Source organism: Pantherophis guttatus, chromosome 2 (genome assembly GCF_059756535.1).
Source record: "Pantherophis guttatus breed Tessera chromosome 2, ASM5975653v1, whole genome shotgun sequence".
Lineage (NCBI taxonomy): Eukaryota > Metazoa > Chordata > Lepidosauria > Squamata > Colubridae > Pantherophis > Pantherophis guttatus.
The window spans coordinates 37,527,611-37,546,132 of NC_142064.1; the positions used below are offsets into that span (position 1 = coordinate 37,527,611).

Here is an 18,522-nt window from a genome sequence, read left to right on the forward strand (position 1 = left end):
TAGCATTATACTTTGAGACAAATATATGTCAAATTGCTATGACCAAAGAAAAATCAGTTTTTCTAAAGCCAATGTTTTACAACAGGACCTTCTATCGTGTAATATCAGTTAAATAAAGCATGTATTCCATAGCACATTATGTTGCAATATTTATTGAAAGTAACAATTCATTTATTAAAAACTGTTTCCTTTATGTGTCCCCAAATTAAATATTGGTTCTATACCAGGGAAACCATTGTAGAATGCTGAGAGTGTATAGAGTAGCTACAGTTTATAAAAAAATAACCGTAATGGAATAAATTCTGTTTTGATAAATGTAAGAGTATCTCAACATCAATATTACTAATAAAGCTCTATTTCTCAGCTCTGCATATTTAAATATTCCTGGTCAGATTTATACATAAATTGTAAAACATAAAAATGTTTGGGAATACACTTACTAATTTATTTATTAAGAATAATGGAACCTAGTATGTTAGACTTAGCTTCAATATGTTGCCTACATAATTTATAATGTAAACATTTTCATTATTTTTTTCAACATATAGCTATTCAGATATCCTGATTGAGAGGGAAGTATTGATGCAAAAATATATCCATCTAGTTCAAATTGTAGAGACAGAAAAGATTTCAGCAAATCAGCTACGTCATCAGCTTGAAGATCAAGACACAGAAATTGAAAGGCTTAAATCTGAGGTATATTTCAAAATTCATTCTTATTGTGCTGCTATTGCTGTATTACAGTCTGGCTTCCTTTTCAATCATTGGCAAAAGTTTCATTAATTATAATGAAACTTTGTCTATGAGTAACACCTCTAAATATGAACCTTATTATCTTTCTATTTTGTCAAGTTTATTAATCATTCTTATTAGTCTTGCAAGATTGTTTTTGAATGTTATTTGGAATGGTTGTCTTTTTTCTACAATAGATTGCTTTGCTTGTTACTCTAACCTGGGCAAGCTAAAAGCAAACAAAAAAATATCTGTGACAATTTGCTTTAATAACAATTTGCTTTTTTAGATTCAAGTACTGAGAAAATTTATGACTTTCAGATCAAACAGGTGTTGGACCGTATATGTTTTGTATAATGCATATTATGTGGCCTTAACTTGAAGTAATTCTCATGGTAATAATGTATTTTATTCTACTATGGATCATTATATCTTGGCAGGTATCCCTTTGCCTGCCTGAGTGTTATTTTATATACCTTAGTCCTTTTTCAGAAATTGAAAGTTTATAAAACCACACTTAGACTTAGAGTAACTTGATTATCACTTTAAATGTACACTAATCATCATGCATTAAAATGAGACTTTGTTGCATATAGCTCTCAAAGGGCCACCACCACAATATACACTACATAAACAGGACAAAAAGTAAATAAGTAAGTAAGTTCCAGGGGCTTTAAATTACATCTTCAAAATTTCATGTGATATTCTGAAATCTGTTGAAAACTTTTAAGATTTTACATCTTTGTTTGTTATTTTTGTTAGATTGTAGCTCTCAACAAAACAAAAGAAAGAATGAGACCATATCAAGGCAATCAAGAAGAAGAAGATCCAGATATTAAAAAGATTAAAAAGGTACTTTTCCACTCCTTTTAGATTGAGAAGTGATAACAACATTTCCCATTTTTTCTTTCAGTTAAAGAAAATATATTTTCATTTGAATCGAGCAGCATAACATTTAGTAAGTGTTCCAGAACAGCTAATTATCTTGATGAACTGTTTGGTGAAAGAGACAGTGATCTTAATAAGGACCATGTGGCTTAAAATTCATGTATCAAATACTTGTGAAAACAATTATAAAGAAAAAATTTCTAAATATTGCATTTTTAAGCTTTTGAATGTAAAGTATCACTACAAAAATGAAGTTTGAGATGAACATCTTTTAAGGGGAGGCCCTTAATGGTTGCTATTCTGGCATTAGAAGAGGGAAAAGAGAAAAAAGGGGAGAGAAATTTAAAAGTTTATATAGTCAACAGTGCATTGTTATTGAAGTATTCTATATACATACAATTATGGATGATAATGATACTTAAAATAATAGGTCCTATTATTAGCAGGATTTTTTTCCTTTTCCTTTTACATTAGGGTTATATATTTGTGGCATTTTGACACATGCATTGGATAGAAAATACACTACCACTTTGTTTGACTATTTAAAACCGCTTAATCATGAATAATGGCATTAGGTTTGCCAATTGTATTCTCTGGGAACTCAAGGTAGCATGCATGAATCAGTTCACTCCTTGTTTTATTCCTAAAGTGTCCAACATCCTTGGGAAGTAAGTTGGCATCAGAGAATGACTTGTCCAAAGTCAACACTAAACAATGTTGAATCTGAGTCTTTCTAGTTGAAATCCATCAACTTAACTGTTATGCCACATTAGTTCCTCTATAGTTAATTTTCATTTAAATCAATACAAATTTATTATATATACCTAAGGGTATGTTTCCTTTCCAGTTGATTTTAAATGTGAGAGTAAAAATAGAATACATTAAGTAGAAGCCTATGTAGAGTTTTGGATTGAATGTTCTAAAATGCATATAAACTCATTAAAATAGATGCATCTTTACCCTGGGAGCAGGCATGGTTGTTTTAATAAGTTTTGGATTAGTTGTGTGTTTACTTTCCCTCATGTTCCATTACATATCCTCTAAAACAAATGTGAAGTATGGCTGCTTGGATTTGGTGAATTTAGTTCTGTTATTCAGATGTGACTCTCGTAAATATATTTTCGCTGTACTTAAATCAAACCAAGCATCCTAATTCCTCTGCATAGTTCTGTTTTCTGAGCCAATCTACAATGCCAAATATTCTAAGATCAGCTAAACTATTCTGGTCTTTCTAAGCATGCTCTAAAATAAGAAATAGAAGAGTAATTGCCACTTTATATTTATTAACTGCAGGCATGTTTGCCTTCCTTTCTTGAGACACTGATATTTCAATACATCTATTTGAATGGGATATATATGCATTTCAAAGACAAATGGTTTTTTTATCAGATCAATATGAAGTAGTTTCTCTGAAGGTGGCCAAATTCTGTTATACTGTATATAAAATTAGGTAAGCTTTAACTGCCTACTGCCCACTGTTAATCCATTATCAATCACAGTATATTATTCTGTCTTTATTTTTTACTATTATTGTCGTTTTTAATGCTTTTATTTGTAATGCTGGTCTGTGACAGTAATAAAAATTGATTTTTTAAAAAATTCACTCTTTAGGTACAGAGTTTTATGCGTGGTTGGTTGTGTAGAAGAAAATGGAAGACAATTGTCCAAGATTATATTTGTTCTCCACATGCAGAAAGTATGCGAAAAAGAAACCAGATAGTTTTCAATATGGTTGAGGCAGAATCTGAATATGTGCATCAACTTTATATCCTTGTGAATTGTTTTCTAAGGCCCTTAAGAATGGCTGCAAGTTCAAAGAAACCACCTATTAGTCATGATGATGTTAGCAGCATCTTCCTCAACAGGTATTATTGGATACATTTTAAAAAACACATTCCAATATGATTGCATGAAATTGTTTTCTATCTGTTTTGATTTATAGTATTAAAAATCTGTAGAATGTATAGTACATAATTGCATTTGATTTTTAGAAGTTTGAAATTGAAAGCTCTCATTTCCTTCCTCTTTTGGGTGGCACGGGAAGACTAGATGAATTCCAGTTTTCCCATCTCTAATTGCGGTAGCTTCATTGGGACGATATGGAAAACTAATTTAGGTTGATATTTTCAAAATTAAATTGAATAACATATGACCTTGGATATTTTAAAACTAATGGGCAGGTAATCCCAAATGGCTGAATCAAAGTCAAATGATGCATCTATGGACTCTGCGATATCCTTGCCAATCATATTAATTAGGATAGAAGGTGCAAGAAGGTGTATTTCTCAGCCTAGCAAATCTAGGTGTTTTAGTTTCATTTTCAGCTCTTTAGATAACTTAGGTTTGGGACGTAGCTGATGTGCGTTTATTGGCAACATTCAAGTGATCAAATTGACTTAGAATTTAGTGGGTCCAAAATAGTCACTCCCCAGTCACAGAATGCCCAATTTGGGGATATTCTGTCTGCCACTATTAAAAGAGCTACAGATGCTACTTGATAATCATCCTGATTTTGTGCCTAAACTAGAATTCTAGTTGATTCTGCTTATGATTGATGTATTTAATCTTTTTTTCTTTTGTATACTGCCCAGAATTAATATCTGCATAAATTATTTACATAAATATAGTTAAATAAAAATATCGTTTATTATTTTAAAACTATGAAAAATGCTGCTCTGTAGTTTTATTTATTTTTAAAGTTCTAACTCACTTCATGAGGTGGCAATGCTTATTCAGATAGCCTGTTTTAATAGTCATTTCATGATATGTGCTGATAATTTCAAATAATATATTTTACACAGAGATTTTTAATTTTTTGCTTTATTTTGTCAACTCTTATTTCTCTCCAGTGAAACTATAATGTTCCTTCATGAAATATTTCATCAAGGATTAAAAGCAAGAATAGCAAACTGGCCTACCTTAATTTTAGGTAACTTTGTGTGTTGGTTTCTGTGTTTAAAGAGTAGCATTATATTTTTTATTTAAAAGTTAAGTTTTTTTTAGTTTCTTTACAATAAATTGGTTTATTTTTTATTTGCCCTGTTAGATAAATTTAGAAACTTGCAATATCCCCCTGTGTATTCTTTGTTCAAAAGGAGTGACAATGTTAGGAAGCTGCACTGTATTTCATTACTGTGATATAGTTTACAGCTTTTTTTTTCTTCAGTCAGAAATTTTGTTTTTTTAAATAACTATATTACAGGCAGAAATAAGACAAATGTGATATTTTTATCATTTGAAGTTCTGTCCTTGCATGAGATATACTTGCAAAGAGCCTTCAGGTTAAATTTATTAATATACTGTAGATAAAATTGTACCAATCACTTAATGTTCTCGGAAGAACTGAGCAGGCAAATCGTGACAGTATTAGGGGAAATTTTAATAAAGATGCTTTCCTTTTTAACACCTGTAATTATACAATGCTACAAATGGAATTAATGTGGTTTAGAGTTTTTATTTCTGTGAAGAAAAAGGAATGATTGCAAAAATCAACTATCTTTTTTGTCTTTACAGCTGATTTATTTGATATACTTTTACCAATGCTGAATATATATCAAGAATTCGTTAGAAATCACCAGTATAGCCTACAGGTGCTGGCAAACTGCAAGCAGAACAGAGATTTTGACAAACTCTTAAAGCAATATGAATCCAACACTGCATGTGAGGGCAGAATGCTTGAAACATTCCTTACCTACCCTATGTTTCAGGTAATTTGATTGCTTGCATAATTTTTATTATCATCTTCATGATTTTTGCTGTCAAATAATCTTTCCCAAATGACATTGTTAGAAAGAGTGGCTAACCTGGACTCACTAAACTGAAGAAAATTGCTGTAGAGTAAGTCTTTTTATTTTATTCAATCAAGAGAGATTCTGTATTACAATCTTTTATACTAGTCAGAATTACATAGGCATTAGTATTTTGTTGTTTATTATTTTTTCAGTCATCATTTTGCAGTGATGTATTTTTACACTATACTCAGTTTTCATCTTATGAAAATTAAAATACTTGGGAGGATACCCAAATGGCACTATCACACTGTAGGAATGATACTCAAGCATATCTAAGTATGCATGAAAGTCACAGTCCTCTTAGAGAATGAAGACTGCATCAGCTAAGTATGCTGTTGATGCCATGATATTCTGGTTAAAAAGGATTGTTAGCTCAAATAAGAGAAATAGGCAAACTGGTCCTGGATAGCATCCTGGTTGGACGAAAAGCTTTCAAAATACTTCTGCTGATGTACTTTGCCCATTGCAGCATGCATTTAGAACTTGCTGTAGCTTTCTGCAGCTACAGATTATTCTACTTCAAATAATTATATGGCAGCTACTGTTATTAGCTCATGAAAAATCTGCTGCCAAAGTCCTAGTGCGGGCTTTAAGACTAACAGTGACAGCTGTCAAATAATCACTTAGGAAGAGAAAAATAAAGGTTCATTTTGGTGAAAAAAGCTGGGATGGAGGGAGTTCATCCCTGTCAAGAAACCTGTCACTACAATTTCATTGGGGAATAGCCTTCCTCCCCCCCCCAGCAATTTAAGTGAAGCAACCTTTATTTTTCTATGTGACAGCTGCCCTCAGAATAGTTAATGAAAGCAGCAACTCCCCTAAAGCAGCTTATTAGAGCTTTAATAGCTGCCCTGATACTCTACACATATCTGAAGCCAGGTCAAAGATTAAAGATTAATCTGTTTCACTTTGGATGACTTTCGAAAAAAAACTGATTCAATTTAAGATTTAGCTATCATCAGAAACAGATGCACGCTATGTTCATATTACTCTCACTGAATTGGTATTGCTATTTTAAGTAATTTTTGGGACTCTGAAGACTCCTGCACTGAGCCAAGGATTCGGTGGCCTCAATAACCCCTTCAGACTCCATAATTCTGTGACTGATTTCTGAAATAGGAAATGCTATTTTTTTAGATTGTATTGATGATATTGTAAGGAAATCCAAGATGGAAAACATATCAGGTTATAATTAATTATACATTTAAAATGCACGCTGACCAAGATTTTAAATCCTTTAGATTCCTAGATATATTATCACCCTTCATGAACTTCTAGCTCATACACCACATGAACATGTGGAAAGGAAAAGCCTTGAGTTTGCTAAATCTAAACTGGAAGAACTTTCAAGGTTTGACTGCTTTTTTTTCTCAATATATAAATGTAGAACAGAAGTTTAATATGTAAAATCAGATATTTTTAAAAAAATTGCACTTGTATATTTTATTTATTATGTTTTTATAATGCCATGTTTGAAAAGACTAGTAGCTCAAAGTAACACCTATAAAGACACAACAATCAAAACTCACTCTCTCTCTCTCTCTCTCTCTCTCTCTCTCTCTCTCTCTCTCTCCCTCCCTCCCTCCCTCCCCCTCCCTCCCTCCCTCCCTCCCTCCCTCCCTCCCTCCCTCCCTCTAGGCCAGTGATGCCTTTGCCATCGCATGCCAAAACCAGGCGGAGCGCGAGGGGGTGTCGTGCGCTCGCATGCCCACACCCATAATTCTATGTGCCCTTTTCCCTTGCACATGCGCATGCGACCACCCTACACTCCCCCCGCTTTTGGCATGCGATGGCATGGTGGGCCCATTTTTCGCCCTCCCCAGGCTCCAGAGCCTTTCTAGGAGCCTGGGGAGGGTGAAAACGGCCTTCCCCATCCTCCCCTGGAGGCCCTCCAAAGGCTGGAAACATCCCGTTTGCTGGCTTCTGGCAGGACCGGAAGGCCGTTTTTCCCCTCCCCAGGCTCCTAGAAAGGCTTTGGAGCCTGGGGAGAGCAAAAAACAGGCCTTCCCCCACCCTGAGGTCCTCCAGAGGCCAGAAACAGCCTGTTTCCCTACTTCCGGTGGGCCCAGAAGGCCTGAAAATAAGCTGAGCTCACCAATATGGCGCCGCGTGCCACAGGTTCACCATCACGGATCTAGGCCATGACAAAAAGCTTTACAAAATGGATCAGTGCAAATTTCATCCTGTGTCCAGGTCTAACCAAACTGAAAGGGGTTCAAACAATTTACTTTTTCTGGGATATGTTGACATCCCACTTCCTTGCCAATTACTTTACCCCCAAACAGAAAGATGCACACAAAATGAAGGTTGAGCAACACCTTATTTTGTCTATTTTTCTCCAAAACATAGTAGATAACTTTAAAGTAGACCACGAGGGTATATCCCATCAATGCAATAAGAGCAGCGGTTACTAAAGCTTTGATGCTTTTACTGCCAATGTATAGAGTTGAATGTGAGCTCTTACAGGTATTTAGTCAGATTTATTGGGACCTTCTTCCACTGGCATGCTAGGCATTTAACTTGCCATTTCATCTCCGGGAACCTTTCCAGTAAAATGAAGAGCTCCACATGTATGACCCTGGTTGCCTCTGAATTCCAGATTTAAAAGTAGCACTTCATGGAACTATCTGCCAGATTGCTGAAAAACCAATAAGTGTCTACTGGAATCCATCTGGATCCAAAAGATACCTGGACATGCTGCCTCAATCAGGCCATGACAAAATTAGAATGTCATCTTTTTTTTCAAATAACAAGCCAAATGCTTTGAGTTGGAAACAAAATCTAATGTTTGATTTAAACTTAACATTGCTGGAGTGTGCCCATAGTTGCAAAAGAGGTCATGAACTAAACTTTTCCAAACTGTCCTGCCGCTAGATGTAAACACTAAAAATACACCAGTTTCAGAATTGCCAATTAATTCTTGTACATCAGCCCTACAAGATAGATCAGATCAAGAAACAGATGCAGTGTATAATTACTTTTATTAGAATAACTATAGTAATAGAAACTAGCAAGTTTCTGACTGTGATCTTCTTCTCCCTCTTTTATTTTCATGTGAATTGGGAGGGGGCACCTGCTTTATGCATTTTCATAAATGTTTATCTTTGTATGGGCTTAAGCCATATGTATCTGTTTGCTGGCTTGCTAACAGATCTTCCCAGTCTCTGTCAAAGTCATTCTGTATGATCTCTATGGTCTGTACAATTCTTAATTTACTGCTTTTTAAACTTTATCATTTATCATTTATCAACAAACAATTTATTGGAGAGAGCGAGAGAGAAAGCACGAGAGCGAGAGAGAGAGAAATTATTAGCAGTTTGACCCAGGGTCAAGGCTGAAGGTTCTGAAGAACTTCCTTATGACTCCTGTCATATAATTTTTGCTCTCTCACACCCCTGATCTGCCTATCCATCTTTCCCCGAAGGAACCCCAGCCCTCAAATTCCCTACATCTTAAAGCATGTTCTGGAGAGCATAAGAATCTAAAAAAATATTTCCATTTACCCAGGTGAATTGCAATCTTAGCCAGCAATGCGACAGATATCTGAGCAAAACTATTCTTATAAGTGTACAATTTGGTGGGGCTGTTTAGTGAGAGACACCCCTCCTCATATGTTGGTATAATAAATGAAAAATATGTTTTAAATTGTTCCCCAGTTGGGGGAATTTGTTAAGGGATGTTCCAAAATAAAATAGCTTGAAAAACAGGAACAGCAATTGCTAAGGAAAGAGGCAATTAAACTATTCAGTGTACTAGTATCAAGGAGATCTTGATGTGATAGTCAGGGGAAATGATAGACAAACTTTGTCAAGGATAGCATTCTACTTTGACCAAACAAATATCAGTTATGATGCACATAGAAAGTCTTATGATGGCCATAAAGTTCACCCAAGATATTCTTGCTTTACAAATTCATAACTAGATAACTGATATTTTTGATCTTTGTTTGCAATAGAATAATGCATGATGAAGTGAGTGAGACAGAAAATATACGGAAAAATCTTGCAATAGAAAGAATGATAGTAGAAGGTTGTGACATATTATTGGACACCAGCCAAACTTTTATACGACAAGGTAAGAGCAATGAATTTAACATGCATGTATTGATTAGGAAGTTATACAATATGAAGGAAAAATGAAATTGAAAACAATAGAATTCATGTTGGCATCACCGGGAAGTATAAGATGCAAAATATCTGTTTTTGACATCTGCACATCTATATATTTGTAATTTCCGGGCTGCTGTTGAGCCCCACCTCTGTGCTGTTTTTTTTCCAGGAGACATGAAAAACAGCACTATAATAATAAAGCACCCATGGGAAAGTCACATACACAATAACCGGACTATCATCTTCAGTGGACCAGAAATTCTCTCCAGCACCATGGAAAATAGTTCTGTCTGGCCGATAGATGTTGCAATCCCAAATGATGCCAACATTCGGGCAAAAGCACAGGAGAAACTTGAAGTACTTGAAGCTTTGTCAAATGGTGGAGCGATTGTGAGGAATGAAAATAGCTGTTTGTTGTTCCCATTTTTCATTTGTACTTCTAGAACAGCTCACACAGATATCATTTGATTTCTTTTTAAATTAAAATCATTTATAGTGGCAGATTTTTAAAATAGTGTGAAATATCTGCTGATATGCTTCAGTTCTGCCAATTGGAAGTCCTCTCTATAGTCCTTATGGAAGCTTATCAAATGTTCTAGAACATTATTTACATAATTGTGGTGTGAACTGCTATCATATATGCTGTGTACTTAATTCTCCAAATTCTCCTTCTTATGGAACTCTAATACTGTTCCTGTAAAGAAGTGGTAGTAGAAGTATAAAAAATGGGTAGAATCCTTTAAGGAATTACAAGGCAACTTTAAGCAGAGAATAGAACAGAAATACTAGAGGAAGACATATCTGGCTAGCTGAAATCATGGAGAGGAGCAATCACTGTAATTTGTTTATTGCACATCCCATTCGTGCTATAGAAAATGCTGAAGCAATGTATAGTTGCTTTGTGTTTGTACTTTATAGAATAAAATGATGGCCACAGTCTAATGGTTTGCTTTAAGAGACCCCAAGGCCATTTGCCCATCTCTAATGGAATGTTTTCTTTGAAAAACAGATTCCAACACTGGATATAAGCTGTTGATTTAATGTCTCCACATTCCTAAGGAGTTCATTGTTTGTGAGGTTGGCAGTGGAGATGGAGAAAATGTTTAAATTGCCCAGCGGGAAATGCATTGCAGAACAACTCAAATAGGAAATTTTATAGATATATTTGATTGGATACTTTTTTTTTTCCAAAGAGAATTTCTACAGAACGCTAACACAGTTTTCCAAATTTATATAAAAATTCCAGATAATAATTGTAGTAGAAAACAATTCTCCAAACAGTAGTATAGAAAATAGATTTAGATTAATATGTTCTGCCAGGGAATACAGGAAAGAAGGAAACTGAGTGACTGGAAGAATTTTAGACATCTAAAATTTGATGTTGCCAAGGTGCCAGTGTTTTAAATAATCCTGTTTCCATCCATATTTATTTATTTATTTATTTATTTATTTGTTTGTTTGTTTGTTTGTTTGTTTGTTTCAATTTCTATACCGCCCTTCTCCAAATAGGACTCAGGGCGGTGAACAGCCAAAGTAAAAAACAGGACATACAAAATTTAAAAACAGTTTAAAATAATTAAATATTTTGGCCGTAAATTAAAACAACCCAATTTAAAATCAATTTAAAATTTAACTCAAGCCAGCCCAGCTAGTTGAAATAAATAGGTTTTCAGGGCCCGACGAAAAATCCGGAGGTCTGTTATTGTACGTATCTCTGGGGGGAGGTTGTTCCAGAGGGTGGGCGCCGCCACAGAGAAGGCTCTCCCCCTGGGGGTCGCCAGCCGACATTGTCTGGCGGACGGCACCCTGAGGAGGCCCACTCTGTGTGAGCGTATTGGCCGGTGGGAGGCTATTGGTGGCAACTTCTAAATATTAATATTAAAGTAATTTCTTCACATCGGTGTTTTCCTTGTATTTTCTGTCCATGATTTGAAAATGAAATAGCTATGAAACAGAAAAGTTTGAGTCAGGGCACTGGTATAAATATAAAAATATTTTAGTATTAGAATTCATTCACATACTTAATATTTTTATGATGAGGACTTTCACTTATGAAGTATGGAAAAGGAACTTTTTCTACAAGATGAATAATATAAATAAAATAATTCTAATTAAATGCCAGTTTGTAGGCTTTATCTTGTCATATTTTCAAGATTTTCCTGTGGCACGTTGGCAGAGTTTTTTAGTATTTGTCAGTGGTCTATATAAATTACTTTAAAAAACTTTCAAGGTTTTATTACAAAGCATCCTTATCGTATGTATGTATACCTACTTAGTTTTGGAAGACTGCATTCTTGGGAAATATTTCTGATTATGGAATTCAATAAGTGTATTGATAACCTCTTGATCTTTTTTGTTTGTAAGGGGATTATGCTTGAAATATTCAAAACTAAAAAAAACATTTTGTATGTAGATTACAAAAAGGCAAGTGAATTTTATTAATGTTAAACCACTAATTATGGGTAATCATAGAATATCTATGACTCTTAATGCTGTGTATTAATCATATTATATTTTGGTGTAGTAATATGTGTTCACTGACAGTTTACGTTTGTGCCCATATATGTTCAAACAATATATGATTCATCACATAGGCAGCCAGATCTTCAGACTGGATGTGGTATTTTTGTTCGCTTATTGCAGTGGTGTCAAACTTGATTTCATTGAGGGCCACATCAGGGTAGTGTTTGATCTCAGAGAGCCAGTGGTGGGGTGGGGTGTAGCTGGGTGTGGGTGTGGCCATGGTGGGCATGGTTGGGGTGGGCGTGGCCATGGTGGGCGTTTGGCACAGGCTCAAGATTCATTTTTTCCCCTTTGCATTCAAAGCAGCTATTCCAGAAAAAGGGAGATTTACTTTCTGGCACAAATAGTCTCAATTCCATAATGTAGAGATTAAAGACATGTAAAGTTCCCAATTGCTGTGGAGATTGACTCTTTTCTACAGGAGCAGAGCATAAATGAACAGACAATTTCTCTCCAAAAACTGTCTGTCCAACAGTCTATCATACCTCTGTTACTACCTCTGACACAGCCCCAGAGGAGGACTTAATATTAGTAATAATTTATAAACTGATATACCACCCAATTCTCAATGATTCCAGGTGGCTCACAACAATAAAAAAATTAAATCAATCCCTGGTAAAAGATTAAGATAAAAGATGACAAATTCAGTGATACGAGGGGGCTCACTCTCACTCATCAAAGACCTGGGTGAAGAGCCAGATGTTTTTGGCTCTTCTGAACAACAGCCATCCAGATCTTAGAGGGTATCTAGTTCTAGTTGGCAGATGCTGCTAAAGAGAAGGTGAAGAAGGTGTTGCCTCCTGCAGCACTCTGCCAACCAAAATGTGCCGCGGGGTGCCTCTGCCTCCTACAGCACTCTGCCTCCTGCCCATGGGGCCAGCCTGGAAATATCAAAGGATCGGCCTGTGGTGCCTCTGGCAGCTGAAAATGGGCTGCGGGGGCCTTGCATGGTCCCACCATGGCACATTTTCAGCCTCCATGGCCTCCTGCAGCACTCTTCTAGCCAAAAATGGGCCGTGGGAGGCACCCCTGTGGCCCGTTTTGATATTTCTAGGCCAGCCCCACAGGCCAGATCTAAGCACCCTGCGGGCCAGATCCGGCCTTGAGTTTGACACCCCTGGCCTATTGGGTCCTTCCAGGGAATCTGGAATAGGCAGATATGGATGTTTGATGACATTACAGATATCATCACAGGATATAAACTGTTCCAAGTAAAGCTGCATTTTGCAATTGACTGATCGTGAATTTGTCAGTGCTGATGGTGTTTAAGTGGTGCTCCATTTGTTTTAGGATTGCATCCAAGGCACATACTACTACTATTTCTACCTTTTCTCTATTTTTTTTGCCATAGTCATTCTATTTCTATTTGCATATGTTTGTATTTTGTTTTTTCCCCCTCCAATTCTTTCTCTTCTATTCTGCTATCTCCAGGTATTGCCACATCCACTATCCAGACTTTTTTTGCCTTTCTTATAGACCCTTGTTAAGTCTGGGCTGTTATTTGGCTAGTGCTTGTTTGTCTGAATTCTAAAGTCCCAGAACACTTTATTTTCTTTATCTTCTATTACTTTCGATATTTTATGGTGCTGCCAGTTCTTTCTTGCAGGCAAGTGGTATTTCTTGCAAATCTTCCAGTGTACCATTGTTGCTACTTTGTCATGCTGTTGTTTGTAGTCAACCTGGACAATCTTCTTGAAGCAGCTAACCAGGTGATCCATTGTTTCTTCAGTTTCTTTGTAAAGGCGTCACTTGCTGTCTGTTACTGTCTTCTCAATTCTAGTTTTGTATGCATTTGTTCTTAAGACTTGGTCTTGTGCATCCAGAATTAACTCCTTTGTCTCTTTATTCAACTTTCCTGCTCTTAGCCATTGCCAGGGTTTTGTTATTATCTGTTTCTCCTGCTTATTTTTTTTTAATATACTGGCCATATAATGCTTTGTCTTCCATGCTTCTTTTCTGTTCTTCATTTGGTCTTTCTTGTAGACCAGTTTGGTTTCTACCATACTCAGTAGGCCTTCTTGGTATACTAGCTTCAGTGCATCTTTTTCGCTATCCTTCAGATATTCTTCCAATGTTCTTTTTTCTTCTTCAACTACCTGATGTACTTGCAACATTCCATGCCCACTTGTTTTCTTTGGTAAGTAGAGTCTGTCAACATCACTGCATGGATGAAGTACATGATTCATTGTCATTATTTTTAATATATTTCCAGGGTTTTATCAGAAAACATCCTTATCAGATCTATATCTACTCAATTTTGGATAACTGTGTTCATGGGAAATATTTCTGATAGCATGGAATTAAATAAGTTTATTGATCTTTTTTAAGTTTGTGAGGGGATTATGCTTGAAATATTTAAAGCTAAAAATGCTCTATTGTACATAGACTACAAAAAGGCAATTGAATTTTATTAATATTAAATCACTAATCGTGGGTAACCCTTATAGAGCTATGCTAATACATATTACTCTTAATGCTGTGTGTTTATTATATTATATTATAGTATATTAATATGTGCTCACTGTCTATTTACTTTTGTGCCTATGCATTTACACACACTATATTATAATTATTATTGTTGTAATCCCAAATCAATCCAGAGCAGGAAGATTTCTTCATTAAAAATTATGGACTAGAATCTACTACATTCTCAAGTGTGTGTTGGTAAATAGATTTTTTTGACTTCCTTGTCTGGGGCTGAGAGGGTGGCTGACACAAACTCCCCCAGGTGGTTTCTGTGACTAAGGGAAAATTGGAATTTGGATCTCCCCACTGCTAGTCCAGTACATTAACTATTAAATTATACTGGTAATCTTTGTCATTTTCCCTTTCTGCTCTTTCTCTCTCACACATAAACACAATAACTTAGAAAATATCAAACTATGTTTATTTGGAGTCAAGGTTCATTAAGGACCTCATTTAAAAGTGGTTCATGAAAAAGATTTTGTGGGATCTATTCCTCTGAATTTTTCTGAATTGTTACACTGAATCTTCTCTAAAAGATCTGTTTGTTTCTTGCAAATTGTGACCTATTGTATAGAAAGAACATATTTTTACATTACAGGGTTGGTGTCCATATTAAAATATTTTAGTAATTGGCTTCATATGAATGCATTTATCAGGATCCAGCATCTTGTTTAAATAGATGCCACAAAGATGTGTATTGTCTTGGCTGAGTTTGATTTATTTGGCTGAAAATATGAAATTCAATAAACTATAGTATAGCAAAATTGCATTTAGTGTATTGTATTATTCACATTGACTTATATTTTTAGAATTCTATGTTGTTACCCAGAAAAATCACCAATATTATATTCTCACAGCCACTTAAAAAAAAAGTAAATCTTACAATACTCGTGATTCAAGTTTTTGTTTGCTTTGTATATTTAAAAACCTAATTAACTTGGATGAAAGGGCTACAAACTTCAATGGAATTTACATTTCAATGAATGAATATGTTAAGTATGTAATTGAACTTTATCTCAGGTATATTTTAATAGTGTTTTCATTTAATCTCACATAAGGATTATATCTTTCCATCTATTTAATACTTTAGAGATAGGTTTGCAATAACATAAGTTATGTTTTTTATTTTTGGTTTGTTGAACACATAATAATAGCCTTGTTTATCTGTTAGAATAATCCATGAAATGGGTATATCTCTAAATCCAAGCAAACCACATTTTGAAGACCCTTGATTCAGGATGTGAACACAGTGATATAGTGGATATGGTCTTAGATTGGGAGGCTTGGGTTTTAATTATCAGTTAATCCTGAAGTTTGCATAATGCCTGGAATAAATCTGTTTTGGCACATAACCAAATTACCCTTTTTATAGCATTGTGACAATAAATTGGGATTAATGTTTATATTTCTTTAGCCATCCATCCTCTTTATATTATTTAAGTTTGTTTCATGTTTAAATATAAAATGTATCAGTTTACAAAATAAATATAATACAAATTATGTAACACAATTATAAAACCAGAATGCAACTATTTCCAGGCAGTAGAGTATGTGGCAGAAACCAATGAACTCTGAAAATAGAAAAATGCAGTGTAATACAGAATTAAGGAAAGGACTAGTAAGTGTGTATCCAATTATATGCACAATCCTATACCCTAACCTTACAATATATACTTAAATATTGAAGAATGAAATCCAGATCACATTGGTAAACTTCTATTTGCAAATCCAGACTTTTTTCTCTTCTGTTCTGCTTTTGCTTCTATTGCTGGTTAAACTTGTGACTTAAAAACCTTTTAGAAATTTTTTAAAAATATATATTAATTAGTTACACACTGTTAGCACTCTTTTAATATGCTGCTCTCCAAATACATTGGCATTACAACTTTCAGAATACTCAACCACTATTAGTTGGTTGAGGATGCTTAGAGGAGGGTGTATTATGTTTTTTGTCCTGCCATTGTTTGGTAAATGAGCTCTATATGTTATAAGAAAACATTGTCCTCAGTAAAGGACAAGGTAAGTTTTTTTACTGGACCTTGGGTTTCATGTTATGGTTATGTATAATGAATATATTACAATCTTGTGTGACCACAGGCTGGCTGCGTCACGCACTGGCCACACCAACACCTGGTTTAGCGAACGGGGAAAAAAGTCCTGATACATCACGTGATGCCGCCGTGATGACATGAGTTTGACAGCCCTGATTTAGACGGTCATCTAAATTTGTTATTTAGGTGGCTACAAATATATGACACTAAATTTATTGTAAACCATAAAGAATAAGAATTATTTATGTGCATTATATGTTTACAGAGTACTATTTGCTTTTCTACTTACTAGGAACTCTTATTCAAGTCCCATCAGTTGAGAGAGGAAAACTTAGTAAAGTTCGCCTGGGATCATTGTCTTTGAAAAAAGAAGGAGAAAGGCAATGTTTTCTATTTACAAAGCACTTTTTAATTTGTACAAGGAGCTCTGGAGGAAAGTTGCATCTACTTAAGGTACATATTTTTGTAAAAAAAACTATGACTAGAATAGTGAATTGTAGAACATATAGTAAAATATATGTCTGTTCCGATTAATTGCAGTAAAATAATATAAATCTTTGCAAAAGGAAGACTACACTATTGCCTGCCAGGCAATCAGAGCATCCAGTTATAATATTAACATGTTTAAGGGGACTTTTTGTATTTGTATATGATGGTTTGTTTTATCTGTATAATTCTAAGACCAAAATTCATTTATTTTAATTGTTTTTAAAATAAATATTATAAACTGAATGTATAGTTCAGAAAATAATTAACATTTTCTAAAGAATCAGATGGATTTTCATGCATTTCTACATCTCTGCCTTCCTAAGCTAAATATCCTCCAGCAGAACCATTCGAAATTACCACCTGGCACTGAAATTCTGCTTGTTCCCTCAATGATTTTCTCTGACCACCTTTTTGCTTTTAATATTACATTTTGTATTTTAATTATTTGTGATGGATTGAACACATGGAGAAGCAGTGGAGGGAGAGTTGGCAGCACAGAGCTTTCCAAGGAAGGAGGCAGTATATTCCATCAGAGAGAAGCCCACATTAAGAGACTGCCATACCCTATCCTCTCAGTATATATTTATTCAGGTAGAGAGTGATAGCTTTTATACCTTGGCAAATTCTGTCCATTGGGTGTAAGCAAATAAAGGATTGGACTCCATTGGATTTTTCTGCACCAGGGCTGGGCCTGACATCATTCTGGTTATGACAAGTTTTTTTTTTCAATTATTTTATGGAACATTTAAATATAATACAGAATTTCTAGTACAGCTGTATATTACAGAATATTTCTGGAATTACAATAGTAATATATTCAGATATTAAAAAATAGATATGTTCTAATTTCCTATTTAAATATATTGCTTATTTTGTCAAAATATTGCTTCTGCTGTATTGAAATACTGCAGTTGAGTGCTTCATGTTATTAATCTTATCGGTAAAATTATTTTCAGTTGAACTGGGATAACAGAATTGTTTTAATTGGAAAAAGGAGGTTATGCATTTCCACATTCTTTGCTAGAAATATTAATGTCCTCTGTATTTAATTTAAGAAACTCATTGTCGGGCTTCGAGGTCGTCTCAAATAAATTGCATTTCAAACAAAGTCTTTGAACTCCTTCTTATGTCAGCACTAGAGTAAATGCAGCTTGAAGTGCTGACACTCATCTAGTTATTGGAATAATGCATTATACCATGTACAATATAGAATCATCCTGTCTAGTCCACCTTTATGTATGAAGCCAATAACTTTGGTCCATTTCATCTCTCTGAGACCTAGGAAGAAAGCAGTGGCAAACTGTTTCTCAAAACGTTGCTAGGAAGAGTGCAGGGACTTATCCAGTAAGTTATCAGGAGTTGAGACTGACTTGAAGGCTTCCCCCCATCTCTCTCACACACACATGCACACACAGAGGATGCTTGTCCAAGTACCATATTTTCCGGAGTATAAGACGCACCTTCCTCCCCCCC

General features: G+C 34.9%; 1 protein-coding gene across 3 annotated transcripts in view; it reads left to right on the forward strand.

Moving 5' to 3' along the window:
- The window catches only part of RASGRF2 (Ras protein specific guanine nucleotide releasing factor 2), a 119,761-nt gene that overhangs the window by 37,247 nt on the left and 63,992 nt on the right, over positions 1-18,522 (forward strand). For all 3 annotated transcript variants that reach the window (XM_034441205.3, XM_034441207.3, XM_034441206.3), the window contains exons 3-10: positions 549-696; positions 1,495-1,584; positions 3,232-3,485; positions 4,470-4,549; positions 5,134-5,327; positions 6,653-6,762; positions 9,367-9,485; positions 16,853-17,013. In XM_034441205.3, the coding sequence (XP_034297096.1) occupies positions 549-696; positions 1,495-1,584; positions 3,232-3,485; positions 4,470-4,549; positions 5,134-5,327; positions 6,653-6,762; positions 9,367-9,485; positions 16,853-17,013 (1,156 nt within the window). The remainder of the gene's footprint in view (positions 1-548; positions 697-1,494; positions 1,585-3,231; positions 3,486-4,469; positions 4,550-5,133; positions 5,328-6,652; positions 6,763-9,366; positions 9,486-16,852; positions 17,014-18,522) is intronic.